Source organism: Chroicocephalus ridibundus, chromosome 2 (assembly GCF_963924245.1).
Source record: "Chroicocephalus ridibundus chromosome 2, bChrRid1.1, whole genome shotgun sequence".
Lineage (NCBI taxonomy): Eukaryota > Metazoa > Chordata > Aves > Charadriiformes > Laridae > Chroicocephalus > Chroicocephalus ridibundus.
Genome location: NC_086285.1, coordinates 52,813,523 through 52,829,113, shown reverse-complemented (window position 1 = coordinate 52,829,113; position 15,591 = coordinate 52,813,523). Strand labels below are relative to the sequence as shown.

The window sequence follows — 15,591 nt, the reverse complement described above, 5'->3', positions numbered from 1 at the left end:
CGACAGGATTGTACGCGTGGTGCTTGCTCTCGTTAAATGCTACAGCCATGACTCTATTTGTCATTCTTTCACTGCTATTGCTCAAAGATGCCTCTTAGTATCTTCTCCACCCATAAGAAGAGTTAGCTCTAGAGGTGCTCACAGTGATTGATAACACCAATATTTTATTCATTGCCTGTTAACATTCTCTAATGACATTTCCGTAATTATTTTAATTGGCTTTACGAAAAAGAATAATAATGAGTCTCTAATGTTTGTTGGTGTTTGGTTTAAGCCAGTCACTTGCAGATGGCTCACTAGTTTTAATGAATGGAGACATTTATTAGTTTTCTTTTGGGTTGTAGCCGCTTTCACTGCATCTCTACATCTGGAAAATACCTTTTCTTTTTCCCAAATCCACAATGATACTAAGAAATGCCCAGTAAATCCAACCCCCCTGGAAGCCAGACAGATCTCCCATTCTCATTACCGACAGCCAAATTGTGTCTCTTTTTTATGCACAGTCACACACAGCTGCCAAGCAAAGAGGGGGACAGCTAACTTGAAAGAACCTCTTGAGAAGGCTTTCTGCAAACATGCAATGGGGCAAAAGCAACCGAAATAGCAGATAGGAGAAGAATGAGCAGATATAATTTGCCATTTCTGTCCAGCATGAGCTGGAGCATAAAAGAGACCAGGTGAATGTTTTTCTCTCTCCACCAGTGTGGAGGCAGAGATGTCTCACCAAAGACAAGGCCTTTCAGGATCCTCACCAACATATTCAGACATGCAACCCTCTCCCCAGGCAGTGAGAGCACCTCAGCTGCTTTGGCCCTTGCTTGTGTATGTGCCTGGTCAGGTGAACAGACCATGATTTGGCAGCGTTCAGTTTGTGCAGCTGATTTTCTTACCATTTCATCACACGCTGCCACTCTGGGATATGGGGCTTATGGCGGCGTGATACATGCTGTGCTCATTCCTGGAGATCTTTCTTTGTGTTTCTTACTACATTGTTTTTCTGGATTTGAAATGAAATTAACCACAACCCAACTGAAGGGGAAGTTGCAAGAGACCATAATACTTCTAGAAATGTTGTTATTTTTAATTTTCTAGCTTTAAAATAAGTTTCAACAAGGGTCATTACAGGGAACATGCTAGCAATAACTGCAGGAGAGGCCCAATCAACCACATGATACTTGTTTTAATTTTAAATGACTTTGTATTGTGGGTTTAGAAATGCATCGACTGGAGAAACCCATCTATAACCAAGGCCTTGCTGCTTCTAGCTGAGTCTGCTCATCCCTCCTGCTCCTTAATAGGTAAGTAGGAGCAGGAAGAGGCCAAGGGTGTCATGATGAGAGCAAGGGAGATAGAGGGGCATCAGGGCATCAAGCAGCTTTGAGGATAGGGGAAAGTAGAGGCAAGCTGGAAGGAGACCCCATTGCACCCAAAGACTGATGCCAACAATGCCACTCTACTCAGAAGAGCCCGAAAGGATGTGGCATGCTTGGTCCACGGGGTCCAGACAGGGTAGCCACGCAAGGGACACAGCCCGATGTGCCACGGGTAGAAGCACACTCAAGGGAGCGAAGGAGCCCTGTGTCCTGGGAGGCAGCACCAGCGTCTCTTCATCCCTGCACCTGTGCCCGGGCTCGGGCTAACAGAGAGGACCTCCTTGACTCAGAGCATCTCGCTGCAGGTGTTAATGTGGGGACTTGCACCCCGGGAAAGAGGATTAGAAATTTTGTGTAATTTGAGCGGAAATCTCAGGCCATCAGTAGCACAGCCCTGAATAGGAAGGAAAATGAATAAGATCCTGCTGGTTGCTTTTCTGCGGGAGCTGAGACCCGGCTCTCCAGCGCATTGTTTATTTCCCGGGCTTGGCAATTTGGCGATTGCCCAAAGGCTAATTAGGCACCTCAATTTTAACTTTTGTGAGTAGCATCACAGTGAGGATTCAGGAAGAAGCAATATGAATAATTTCTTCACAAAAAGCAAAAACATTTCCTCTACATAAGTGCCTGAAGACAACTGGAGCAAACTCTATGGCTGAGCTGACTCATATAAGTGAGCCCTGCAGAATAAAAGCTGCCCTTCCCCTCTCTGCTACCCTTTAGAGATCCTCTATAAATCTGAAAACTGGTGGAGGTGGAAAGATTTCAAATCCCAGTTTTCAAGTTTAGAGGCCAAAGCAGCCTCTCAAAAATGAAGGAAAAATATGCAGAATTTGCATTCAGGCCATTGCTTGAGTTTCAGACAACCGCAAAGTGCAGTCACTGTGCTCTGAGGCAGTGGCTCAGTTCAAGTGGCTCCCACTTACATATGGCTACAAGGGCAAGGCAGGGATGACAAGGGACAAGGGAGAAGCATGAAACAAGGAGGAGCAATAATAAACACTGCGAGAAGTTGGAAGGAAGGACAGAAGCTTCTCTCGATGGAAAAGGCATGTAGCAATAGGACGAGGGGCAATGGTTTTAAACTAGAGCAGGGTAGGTTTAGATTAGACATTAGGAACAGCCATCTGAATATGAGCCAGCAGTGTGCCCAGGTGGCCAAGAAGGCCAACAGCATCCTAGCCTGTATCAGGAATAGTGTGGTGAGCCGGACTAGGGAAGTGATCATCCCCCTGTACTCGGCACTGGTGAGGCCCCACCTCGAGTACTGCGTTCAGTTTTGGGCCCCTCACTACAAGAAGGACATTGAGGTGTTGGAGCGTGTCCAGAGAAGGGCTACAAAGCTGGTGAGGGGTCTGGAGGACAAACCTTATGAAGAACGACTGAGGGAGCTGGGGTTGTTTAGCCTGGAGAAGAGGAGGCTGAGGGGAGACCTTATCACCCTCTACAACTACCTGAAAGGAGGTTGTAGAGAGATGGGGGCTGACCTCTTCTCCCTGGTGACAAGTGATAGGACAAGAGGAAATGGGTTCAAGTTATGTCAGGGGAGGTTTAGATTTGATATTAGGAAACAGTTTTTCACTGAAAGGGTTATTAAACATTGGAATAGGCTGCCCAAGGAGGTGGTGGATTCACCATCCCCGGAGGTGTTTAAAAAAAGGGTAGATGTGGTACTTAAGGACACAGTTTAAAAGTGGTTTTTGTCAGGGTAGGTTAATGGTTGGACTTGATGATCTTAAAGGTCCCTTCCAACCTCAGCAATTCTATGATTCTATCATAGATTAGGGATTAGGAAGAAGTTCTTTACAACGAGGGTGGTGAGACACTGGAACTGGTTGCCCAAAGAGGTGGTGGAGGCCCCATCCCTGGAGACATTCAAGGCCAGGCTTGATGAGGCTCTGAGCAGCCTGATCTAGTTAAAGATGTCCCTGCTTACTGCAGGGGGGTTGGACTAGGTGACCTTTAAAGGTCCCTTCCAACCCAACACATTCTATGATTCTATGATTCTATGAAAAGCATGGGGCAAGGCTGAGTGGGAAATTCCTGATTCTGTAAAAAAAACCCTAAATAAAATCTAAGTGTGCTTGTATTTTGTTTTAAGGCTGGCTGCCTCAAAGGTGCGTTGGGCTAGTACAAGCAAGTGTCTCAGCGTGGAGCTGTACCATGGAGCTCACAGATTATATCCTCAGCTGCTGCATGAATTCCAGACACAAATTTATTACTTGGATGGATATAGACAGTTATGCCTACTCTACAAGCAGTCTGCATTTTTCATGAGGTTTTTCCTGCTCTCCCCATACTTTCATATTTCCCCTCTATTAACTCACTCCCCTTCTTGCCATTGTCACCTGATAGAGCAGATCCTATACTGGGTAGGAGTGAGTTAGCATTCAATTCAATGATGATTAGGTGGGTTCACAATTAGGCAAAATAAACAAGGACTCGCTCCTGATAAAATGCAGGTACAGTGTAAAACACCCTAATGACGCTGATTTCTTACCAGGTCCCTGGAATTCTTCATAATCCTTTTTGCTTTCCTTATCGCAGTACTCAACCCCACCTAGGAGAGCAAGAACAAAACAATAAAAAAACCCAGATCAGCCTCACAGTATTCTACCAATTTTTCTTCCTATTTTCTACCTTTTTCTTTTTTAATATATCAGTCACAGCACAAAAATGATGTATGAGTCCACAAACTCTTCATCAGTTACTTCTTATTGGACTAACAATCAATTATCTGATCACCACCTATGAAACTCCAGTTGCAAGAGTTCATTTATTTTGCTCCAGGGCATTATTTATTTCCTAAGGAAAAGTCCAGATCAGTTAAAGAGCTAAGATTCATATCCTGACTGCACTGCGTGAGCTGCAGAGGACAGACTTCTCCAGTGACTCCTGACAAAGAAAAACTCATCCATTACATGGTCAAAAGAGGGTTACGCATGTGATGCTGGTCTGACTTGCTGTGGAAGGGTACAGAGGAAACATTTGGTCTTGCATGGATAAGGGTTATTCTCAGCTAAAGTTCCCCTCAGCAGGGCAACAGCTGGCGCGTGGGAAAGTACAAAGCAGGGAATAGAGTTTGGAAGGCAAATCTACTTAGGATCTAGAAAGGTTAGCTTTTTATTCTGGAAATACCTGCCCTGGAGGGCAAGTTCTCACAGAGAGCGGGAAGATTTTTTTCTATTGGGTTCATGCAAATTTGTGCTGAACAAGCATTTTGGGATTCTTCCCAAATGAGCTGCCTATACCTAATTAGAAAGGAAGAGTAAGAGAACCACTGCAAGAAAAGACCTTGGAAAAGCATCCTTGTCAAAGGAGAACAGGTTGGCCATCATAAGGCCATGGGTTACAACTACTGGTGATACCCTAAATAATTCCCCACATGCCTTCAGCTTTACCCGCATACTTCTCAAAGGAGGAGAGGAAATTTTGTGCAAGGGGCACCGACTGTGAGTGTGAGTGACAGCCAGGGACCAGCGCTGCCGGCAGCGGGAGGACAGATGTGCCATGCGTGGTGCAGCAGGGTTGTGGTTGAACACACAGCGATGGCTGCTTACCATGACCAGGAACTGCCAAGCGCTGCTGAGGTCCTGCTCTCAAGCTTTTCTCTAGGCTCTGCCATTGCAAAAACCTCAGCCGATACATTTTACAGGTCCACAGCCTTGGGTCCGGCCTGGCTGAATGCTGAGGCATGGGGAGAAAGCAGGGACTGTTTCTGCACCCTGCTGTTAAGTGTTGACCCTGGCCTTAAGAAATGTGGCCCATACCCCAGCACAGAAGGACCACCCTGATTTTCCTGCTACAAGGACTCTACCCAGTTGTGGAGGTGAGGGGATGTCCCAGATAGATACGCTTAGGCAGTCCCAAAGGTTTAACAACTGTTTAACAGCTCTGATGAACAGCACTTCCTAAATTCAGACACATCTTCCTATAGGAAAAGAAGATCTCACAACGTCAATGAAAAAAAAAAAAAGAAAAAAAAAGCCAGCCACAGGGTTCTGGGAGGGTGGTTTAAGTTTATGCGATGGGTGCCCTGCTCATGAGACAGCCAGTTGCTGAGTGCACCTGAGATGAGCTCAGCTTGCAGACTTGGGTGCAAACTTCAGGCTAGAGCATTTGGTTTTGGCAGGGTGACACCAGCGTGCTCCCACCCGCTGCTCCATTTTCCCTTTTGGACAATATCCTTCCATCTCAGTGATGACAAAGCCCGTATGGTGTCCTGCTTTTATGAGGCCTCCTTTGCAAACAGTCATATCTGGGAGGCAGTATCTGTGTGATGGCCCCTGTCAATCCCCTCAGCATTCGGCACGAAGAAGGCTGAAAATACTGCCCATTTGCCCTCTTTCAGAAGGAATAACTGCTTTTGTTCTGTAGGCTTTGAGGATTGTTTAAAAAAAAAAAAAAGAAAGATATAGAAATATTATTTTTTTTAAAAAAATGTTCCAAATGGAAAGAAAAATCCGGTGTATCACAAACACATTAGCACTTTGTTTCTGATCAAAATGGTTAGCAAGGACAAATGGTTCTGTCTGACGATGACCTGACATCAGTCTCACCTGCAGCCCAGCCTGAGGACGTAACCGCCAGCTTCACACCAACTGGGTCTGAGGGCTCCGAGGTAAAGTTCAGCACAAGTTTATATTTAACTGGCAGGAGCTACAGGAACTCAACATGGAGGAAAAAGAGTATGCTTCCCCAAGTCGTAGTATTAAAGCATTTGGCAAAAAATAAAATATCCCTCAAGTGATGGCACCTTACTGAACAGCGGGCATGCCAGCTTGGAATATTAAAGCAGCATATATTTGCATTTAAAGCAACCATTACCAACATTTTTTAACTGGAGATAAAATTTAGCATGTCATTATAATTGATTTAGGCAGTGATCAAAACAAATTAATTAACTGTGATATTCAAGGGTCAAAAATGTACGGTGAACAATATAAAGGGATAAGGAGGAATAAGAATAAGCAGCAAGGAACACAGGCTTTTAAGTTATTATTTTTTAATATATGTGTCATATTAATATATGTGTTTAATATATGTTTATTTCACTGTGTCTGTAGTCTTATAAAAATCTGGATACATCACAATAGATGAGAGATGCTAGGAAGGAGCCAAGACAGTTTCCTGTTTTCTTCCCCCGGGCAACTGCCGTCCCCCAAACCAAACATGCATCGTGCATTTGCCATAGTTACGTTGTACGTTACCAGCTGCTGTCATTTCTGCTATAAAATAAGTCAAGACTCAGATGAGGGAAATGGCTTAAAATGGAGTACGATGCATGAAAAATTTCCAGGGAGGTAAGATTCATCAATCCCTTTCTGCTGGGCAGGAGAGGAGTAAAACCTTTCTCGCTCTCAGCAGCAGAGCATGAGAAGCACACACTTCAGGCAGCTACAGAAATATCGCTCTCAGAAAGCAGAAAAGAAGGGACGAAAGGTTGAATTGCCCCCTGTGTGTAGCAAATGTTCTCTCTGAAATGCTAAGGATGAGATCTCCTCCTGCTGCAGAAGTTGCTTCAGCCAGGACTCCAGGGTGTCTTGTGGAGGACCGGCAGCTGAAACACCCATCCAGGAGAAAACACTCTTGGTTTCTTGGTTGACACCTCAATCCCTGGTTGACACCAACATGTCAAATCTGCTGCCAGAGGCCATACAGCCCATACAACCTCTTTTGCTGCAACTCAGCTAGCAGGCAGCCTCCTCTCTTTCCCATGGCATGAAAACCCCACTGAGGAATGGGCTCCCAAGGCTCCAACTGATGGACAAACTCACAGCCGGTGCCTGGAGGGTGTGTGGAGGTCCTGGGCAGCAGCCAGCCCCATCCACCTGAATCCATGCAGCCCTGCTGGCTGGCAGTACACAAGATATGCCATGGATGGGGTCAGGGAGGTCACTGGGATTTCATTCACTGCCGCCTTTCAATGCTCTCCACGGAGCCCATGCGTTCCCAGTAACGAATTTTTTGCAAACTGATCTATTTCTCATCATAAACAAATGCACAAACCAACTTTAATTGTCTCTCATTTATCATCGTTGTTAGCCAGCTCTTTCCCAGGGGAGCAGATATTTAGAAAACACTCCAACAGTTTCCCTTCCAACATGTTTTCATCATCCTTTTATGGGGAGTATGCATACCAAGGTACCAAAACGCTGCAGAGCGTGTTAAACAGCACTGTCAAAACTGGGATTTGTTCTACAATTCCCACATTTTGTCCTGTAGAGGCTGTAGAGGGAATCTTTATGATTGCACTGGACAGCCAAACCAAACTATATGTGCTCTGGACGCAAAACAGGGACCTTCCTTGCAAGCCCAGATCTAAAACACGCAAGGTCTGACTTGGTCCTTTCTCCTCCCAGGGCAATTACTCCGACTTCTGCTCGGTTTACGCCACTTGTTTCTATTGGCCTTGGACCCTGTGTGTTCTGCCTGAAACATTTTGCTTCACTTTCTCCAGCTTGCCTCTGCAGAACACTGTCAGCATCCACGAGCCGCGCTTTCTCTTCCTCACACATTTCTCTGCCAGCCTCCCGCCCCCAAATGCCGCTGTGCCCGTGGGTCGCCCCACACTTGTTTTCAGGAGCCCTGCCTGGGGCAGCTTCTGCATGGGTAAGACACAGCTGTACGCAGCACCCTGCAAACCCCATGCCACCCTGTTTTCTTTGGGTTTATTTGGTGGAAAGCTGGGGTTGTGTGGTTTGGTTTTTTGGGGTTGTTTGGTTGGGTTTTCCTTTTTGGCATCTTATTTTCTGCCAATGACAAGGAGAAGGGAAAACTGTGAGAAACAAGCGAAAGAGGAAGAACTAGTGCCCAAACTGTGTCTTCTGCTATCACTCATCTACAGGCTTTTTCTCCAGGGCTCAGTTCTGACTGCAGCAGAAACAACTCACATTTCAGTAGATTCTACCTGTTTCCAAAAAGAAAGGCTAAAAGGAGGGCATCTTGCTCCCCAGGACCTAGCCTGCCTCCCAAATGCTTGCTTTATGGTCTGTGGTCTCAAAAGAAGGAAATGAGTCCCATCCAGAAGGTCTACCTTTGGCTGGCAGCCTGCTCGTACTGCAGAAGTACTCCCGCCCCCAAGTTTGGTTCTACTTCACCTCCCCGGGAAGCAGTTCACATTTTCATTGAAAGAGAGAGAGGAAAGAGAGAACTAGTGGGAGTATTTTTATTTTCTGAAACCCCAAAGGGTTGGTTTTTTTCACAGCCAGGATTGTTCGGCTCCTACTTTGTCAAAGAGCAGGCTGGCAGCAGTAATCTCCATGAGGGACATTGCTTTTGCTTTTTGCAAAGTCAGTGAAAGAACTGACAGAGGGGACAGGAACCAGCATGAGTATTTGTGGCAATGAAGCTTACTTTGGCAAGATAAAATAACATCAGCATAAATATGTACATTTTTGCTGACATAAGATGACTCCCAGCAAAATCCTACTATTGGAGATTAAGCTAAAGTCTGCAGCAACAAGGTCTCTAATAATCTGGAGCAGAAAAGTGATGGGGAGCCGAAGAGGCACTCTGAAAGGCAGAAAGAAGGGTACAAGCTCCTTCCAACACAGACCATTTAAGATTGCCAGCAGCAGGACTCCAGTGCTGAAGTCGAGCCATTACTCTGGCCCTAACAAAATCAATTAAAGTGTTGCCATTTAACTGAACAGGCCAGCTGGCTTAAAACAAGCTAGAGACAGGCAGAGAATAATCTCTTGCAAGTCTGTCTGCTCCCAGGGCCAGAAGGGGAGTTTGGTAGGCAGTGCCTAAACCCCCTCACTTTATTTCAGCCCTTTTTGCTTGCTAGATGAATGCCCCGTATCACAGGACCTGGTGCAGAAAGTCCCTCCACCATGTGAGCTGATAAATCTTTTTTGACTAAAAAATATCCGGTTATCCTAAACCAGCTCTCTTGGATATCTATACCCACTGTCAGCGTTTTGGAGTGGTGCTGCAACTGGTCTTGGAGTACCTGCAGTTGATGTAGCTTAAACCACAAGGCATATTACAGCAGCTCTAGATACTGCACAGTTTTCAGCTACCTATGGTAAGCCTACACTTCTAGCTGACTTAAAGGAGTCCCCAGCATTGATACCCACATGCTAAGGATGGAGGAGAACCTCTTGTTGGGCAAGAAACAAGCAACGGGAGAGCCTACGCATGCACATCTACCTGCACTTCCAGCCTTGGCCCAGGGCCACTGGTGGCAATTAGGGGCTCGCAGGACCCCATTGCTCTCATGGCCGTGCCGGCAATCCCCAGGAGCAGCGAGTGCCCCTTCCACGCTTCCCCAACAACATCACAGGTCTGCCCCTGAAATTTCCCACCAGCGGAGCAGCCCACTTTTCCCAAGTCCCTGGGGAGCCCCCGCAACGGAGCCGCCCTCGCCCAGGTTAGATGCTCTCCTCCTCCAGCTCCGCGCTGACAGCCTTGCACTCGGTGCGAACGGAGCAATATTTTTTATTAATAATTAGAGCCAAGTCCCCTAGAATAATCACAGACTGCTAACGGCTCCAGGTAGGTTGGCAAAAGAAATTAATTTGGGCTAATTTGTCAGAGACCAGGGAAGTATGTAATATAACGCACATATGATTTACTCGGCTTGCAGTGTCTCCATTATGTAGATAGTTTGCAAGGCCTCTGAAGCAGGGGCTTTTCCTTCCCTGAGACACACAATCTCACTAGGGCGACATCACAGAAACAGAACAAAATAAGCTATTGACTGAAAAAGCAGCTACACATTGATATCTGCCACCTTAAAGGCAATTAAAACCTGAACATTGTACTGCCTTATAAGGGCAAGTAACTCTATATTTATTTTACTCCCTTCGCCAGTACAAATATGATACTAATTCTGGGAAAATGGGCATCCAAAAGTCTAAATGAATAAACGAGGTACCTGAAAATCAATAGAGTTGAACAAAACAGTCATTAGTATTAAAGTCTTGTTCAAACACTTGGCAGGGGACTGAGCCAACATTTGCAGGCTCATATAACTGAAGTGATCAATCAAATTACAAACCAAAGAAGCAAATGTGAGGTAAACTGCATTTTATGCATCTGTGTCTCTGACTGTATATTATTTTTTTTTCACCCATAATTCATCTTCACTCAGACTGACTTGTCACAGAGTTACTGTGGGCAATTTATCAACCACTTGAGCGTGAACTCTAAGTGCTGCTCTTCTCCTCCCATCTCCCCCAGCCTCCTCACGCTCTCTCAGGGCACAGGGCAAGCTAAAAAGGAGGGCGCAATTGGGGTAGAAAAATCATTTTGTCCGTAGAGTTCCTTTAGTCCTGGTAAGAAACAAATACACCTCGACAGAAAGGGATTTAAGTACCACTTGGAAGGGAGATGGTTTGCTTCAGCCACTCACTGAGAGGGACAGTCTCCAGGCCATGCAAATCAGAGTCCAAATTTTGTTTAAAAAACAAAACAAGAAAAACCCCCGTCTTTGGTTGTTTGCCTTGCAGAAAATGCAGTCATTGGAACTGTTGCTGGAGGTGGAAGGAGTTACCAGCTTGGCGCCACACCTGCTCTGAGAGATGGGAAGAGCTCACCAAAGATTTAACAGCAACCCCCTGTGTCACGGCCTGTCCTCTCTAGTTGATAGGCCGAGCATTTCACCACAGTTCTTCTAATTTCTGCACGGGACCCACCTCAGTTTAAATGGCCCCTCTCTCCAGACTCATTAGCCTAGCTCACTGTGCAGCCACGGAGAGTCCATCCCTCTCTCCAAGTGCAGTTCACTGCCTGCATCCTCTTTCACTCCGAGAGGCGCCTTGCACTTCTGCCACCAGCAGAAGTCAGGGTGCAGGGTGGTTTCTACTTCTCTTTATTCCCCCACACAAGGAAGTAAGTCCATAAGAAAATCCAACTCTCGGGCTGGCAGCACGGTGCACATGCAACCACCATTGCTACAGCTCCTGCTGTCCTCCTGGGTGACCTGCTACGCTGGGGGCTGGGAGAGCCTGACAGCCTTTGCTGTACTCTCACCTTTACCTTCAGAACTCCTAATTTGGAAAAAAAAAAGAAAAAAGAAAGGTCCCACAGTCACTGACAGGGTCTCTGCTGCTCTTACAAGTGCAGGGGAGGGAAAAAAAGAATGCAATTACCAGGGCAGAAAGTGCTGGAGACTCAAAAATGTCTGTGGGGTGAGTAAAGACCTGGCAATTATTAAGCGAGAGCTTGCAATAGGGTAGCTCTGATGTACCTTGGGGAAAGGTGGAAGGACTAATGAACTTTTTTACCAGTTCAGACTCAGAATTTCTAAAGGAACCTGTTTGGTGAAGTTTGGGTAACATCCTGGTTGAGTCAAGTTAGTGTGGACCCTCTCTGCCACTTGCCCTCATCCTCTTTCACCCCTGCCTGATTGCACACCCATACATCTCTATGTTGGCGTAGCATGGAGTGTAGTAGTCATATGGGGTATACACGTGCTATAAAACAAATGTTACTGCCATTCTTGGAAGGCAAGTGTTTCTCCAGGTCTTAATATTGTCAGAACTAAATCCATCTTGGAGATGAACCACAGCTCACCGAAGCCTGTAAAAAGGCTCTGACTAACAATGGCTGTTGGATGAGGCCCTACGTAAAACACCTTATGCAAACCTTTAGAAATCAAACGTATCTTTATCCACCCAGATGCGAGGAAAAAAATTCCCAAAAAATAGATGCCTAAGTGAATCACTTGCTTTCCAACACTGCCAAACAACCAACCATCACTCACAGGTTTTAGCGTGACCAGGGCTGCACGATGACTGGAAATAAAAACCCAAACAAACCCACAACCAAAGAAATCCCAAAACACACTGTATCTATTTAGACACCTATGCAAATATGTATGTGTCTGAGTAGCAAAGGTCTAGGACATGCAATCAAGTTACCCTGGCGCAGCAAGTAACTGTACATCACAAAAGCAGTGGTACCTAAATATGTTTCCAGCCTGCGGCAAAAGATTATGCGCATTAGCTTAAACCTCTTGCACTGCAGACTAATCAAAGTCAAATTGCCCTGCGTTTGCAGCATGTAACTGGTGCCTACACAGGCTGCCACAGTAGATCAGGCAACGTGGGGATAACTTGTCATGCCATGGTAACACAGTGGCATAGATGAACCTCAGCTGAGCGTCTGCTTTGGGCTTATTGTGTTGCTTAACAACAAGGTCTGAAGAAAGTGAGATTTAATTTTCCCTGCTCTTCTTCTCTGACCCGGACTGGTACAAGAGAATTTGGCCCTGTAATTCCCACTCTCCAACAACCGTGTTGTTGATGCTCCGCACAGCTAACGCGTGTTATATACCTTTCATTCAAACAGACATTTTCTAAAAGTGTACACTCTCAAAATCTTGAAGTTTATTTCCCAGACAATGCATGTGCCCTGGAAGCCTCCGTAGTGTTCTGTTCCAGCTTAAAAGACCTTCCACAATCTGAAGCTTTGAAAAAAGTGGAAAACCAACTCACCTTTGGAGGAGGGTAGAGATGACAAAGTGGTTGTCCTGGATCCTGTTTACACAGCTTCAAGGAATGGCAGACCACATCGGCATTCATTTCCTTGTCTATGCTGGAGGAAATGGTGCAAAACCAGAGACTATTATGTTCTTCTGTGTGCTTGAAAGTAGAAGCTATTTTCATGGGAAGCTAACTCTCCCCAACGCCAAACAATAACCTCAGCTCCCTTTACTGTGGCCCGTAAACACTGCTTAGTAAAGTGTTGGGTCCTAACGATTTTCTGCCACGGCATCCTATTCAGCATTTAAAATTGGATCCCAGAATGATGAAAAAGCACCGTGCTTTATATGCAGCACCTGAATCAAATACGTTATGACTGTTCTGTTTTTTAATCAATCATAAGGCTGACAAAGATTTAAAGGTTAAAGTTAATGCATATGCAATTTGGCACATATGAATGTTCAATCATTAACTCAAGAAAATAACCAGAAATCCTTCAAAGATCCTTAACCTTTAATCACCAAGCACAAGTACTAGGATTGCTTCTTTCTTTTTTGGGACACACCTCTGAGCTACTCAGGAATTAAATTAAAATGTTTGATTATAGCACTTCTTAGTCCTGTAAGCACTTTGCAGTCCCTTGGCTAGTTTTAAAAATAAAAATAAAAACCCTAGGGAGGAAGAAAGTCTAGCAAAAGCTCAGTTAATTAAACTAAGAACTTTCAAAGAGGAACAAAATGACCTACATTTTATTTTATTAATCACTTACATTACTTAGTAGGCTTCCCCAAGAGTGTGTATTAAGGTCAGGGCTGAGAGCATGTACGGGCTGACAATTAGAAAGCCTGATTAAAGGTAGAAGGGAAAACAGAAGCCAAGTATTACAGTAGTATGACTCTGTAGAACCTGTCTCGCACACATGGGTTATTCGAATTCCTCCCTCAGCCAAATGAGCCGAATTTCAAAAAGTAATTACATCAGGTGGGCCTGATCTGAGATTCAAACGGAGTATGAAAATGGTTACCAGTGGCAGCCTGTATTTATTCACTCAGGAATAGGTATGCCAAACGCCAAACTAGAATCACTCTCAGGCATCTCTTCTTTAATAATAATGTGATTTTTAAGAATGAAACTCCTGCACTTCAACACGACAGCACATTCATACATGTAAGGAACAAAATAAGCAAAGACTTGAGAGGACACAGCAATACTTACAGTTCAGCTATGTGTGGTCCATAAAGTTCAGCAAGTACGTAACAGAAACCTTGCAGTTTTTCTAGAAAACATACATTTTTTTAAAGTAACTGAGCACAGTGAAACTGGTTTTATAACAGTCAAAATACAGCAGGAGTTGGTTCATTAAGACGAACACTGATTTATCTTTGGGGAAGGCGCATGAATCTGTCACCTCAGTATAGCACCAGAGAATGGGAAAACCCGAAATTTTAACCTTGCCTAAAGCCCTTCTCTGGCTTTAGGGAAGCCACGTGATAAAGACTAAAAAGGATAACTAGCATTTGTTAAATGTTCTGAGTACGGCATCATGGAAAAGTTGAAAGAACTCATACACGCCGCAGCACTTTTCTAAGCTGTTTAAACAAACAGCTCAGTAGGTTTGCAAGAAGGAAGAAAACGAATACATAAATAAAAGTGCAGAAAGGGACGTAGGACTTGATGCTACTGCTAGAGCTGCCTCGGAGCTCCTGCGGGGGGAGGGGGGTTGCGTGAGTTAAGAGAATCTGTTTTGTGTAGAGCAGGAGTTGCGCAGGAGTAATTGCATTCAAACAAATATTTGACACTTTTTGTTTGGCTTCTTTTCACAATCTACAGCCACGTGCCTTTTCAGGATGCTGGCTCAGGTGGCTTTCTTTAATCGGGGTGAAACATGCCCTCCATGTCCTCTGGAAGACAGCTCATCAGAGATTTCTTTAAGGTACTGGTGTAAAAAAAAAGTGGTCCCCACACCATTTCACAACCACCGAGCAAAGACAGTTGTGGGAGAGACTGGGGGTTTGAATACAGGTGGGGCCTGATGGTAGCGCTGGTCTGATAGTTCCCACGAAGGAAAGTTGCCTGTTTCTTGGCCTGAACAGGTGAGAGCTGGTTAACCCTGCACATATCCTGCAAAGGAGGTCTCAGAGCTTGTTTCGGCAGGGATGGTGTTGTGAAAAGTCCTGAAGAGGCAGGTTCACACAAGTGTGGCAATGACAAACTTGCAGCTCCTGAAATTCCTGATAGATGTCGTTTTCTCTTGCACCTCCATTACCCAGACAGATAACTATCTGTCCTTGGGGAAGAAAACATAGAGTGCCCTCACGTTTACCAAAGAAAAGCCTTAGAAACTCCCAAAGCGGCCGCTTCCCTCCAACTCTGGGCTGAATATTCAATTTTAACCAGCATCAGGCTGGACATGCAAAGGGCAGGGGTGGCTGCTGCATACACGGTGGGTAGTTTTGCTCCAGGGAGGGTAAAAATCCTCACAGCACTGACTCCATCAGCGGGCACGGGTATGCTCTCGCTCCTGCAGCTGCTCTCCTGCCAGGACTAAAGACACCCTGGCTGGCAACCTGTGCCCAAGAAAGGAGGACTGGGACCAGAAAGGCATAGCAGGGAATGAAAAAGATAATTTCTCCAACACCCTCCTACTCGCATGGTGTTGCAGGCAGCTTCCGTAACTACGATAGCTGATTTTTCTTGTCCCATGCCAGGTGTTTTATTTCAATCAAGTTATTAGCTTCATTTCTTTGCCTCCTTTGCCACATAACTCCTCTCTATTGGCTTTT

The 15,591-nt window shown here is 45.3% G+C and overlaps 1 protein-coding gene across 1 annotated transcript in view; it reads right to left on the bottom strand.

Moving 5' to 3' along the window:
* The window catches only part of AOAH (acyloxyacyl hydrolase), a 111,482-nt gene that overhangs the window by 76,941 nt on the left and 18,950 nt on the right, over nt 1-15,591 (bottom strand). Inside the window, 3 exon segments of the mRNA XM_063325499.1 lie at nt 3,874-3,933; nt 12,821-12,920; nt 14,024-14,084. Coding sequence (XP_063181569.1) covers nt 3,874-3,933; nt 12,821-12,920; nt 14,024-14,084 — 221 coding nt within the window.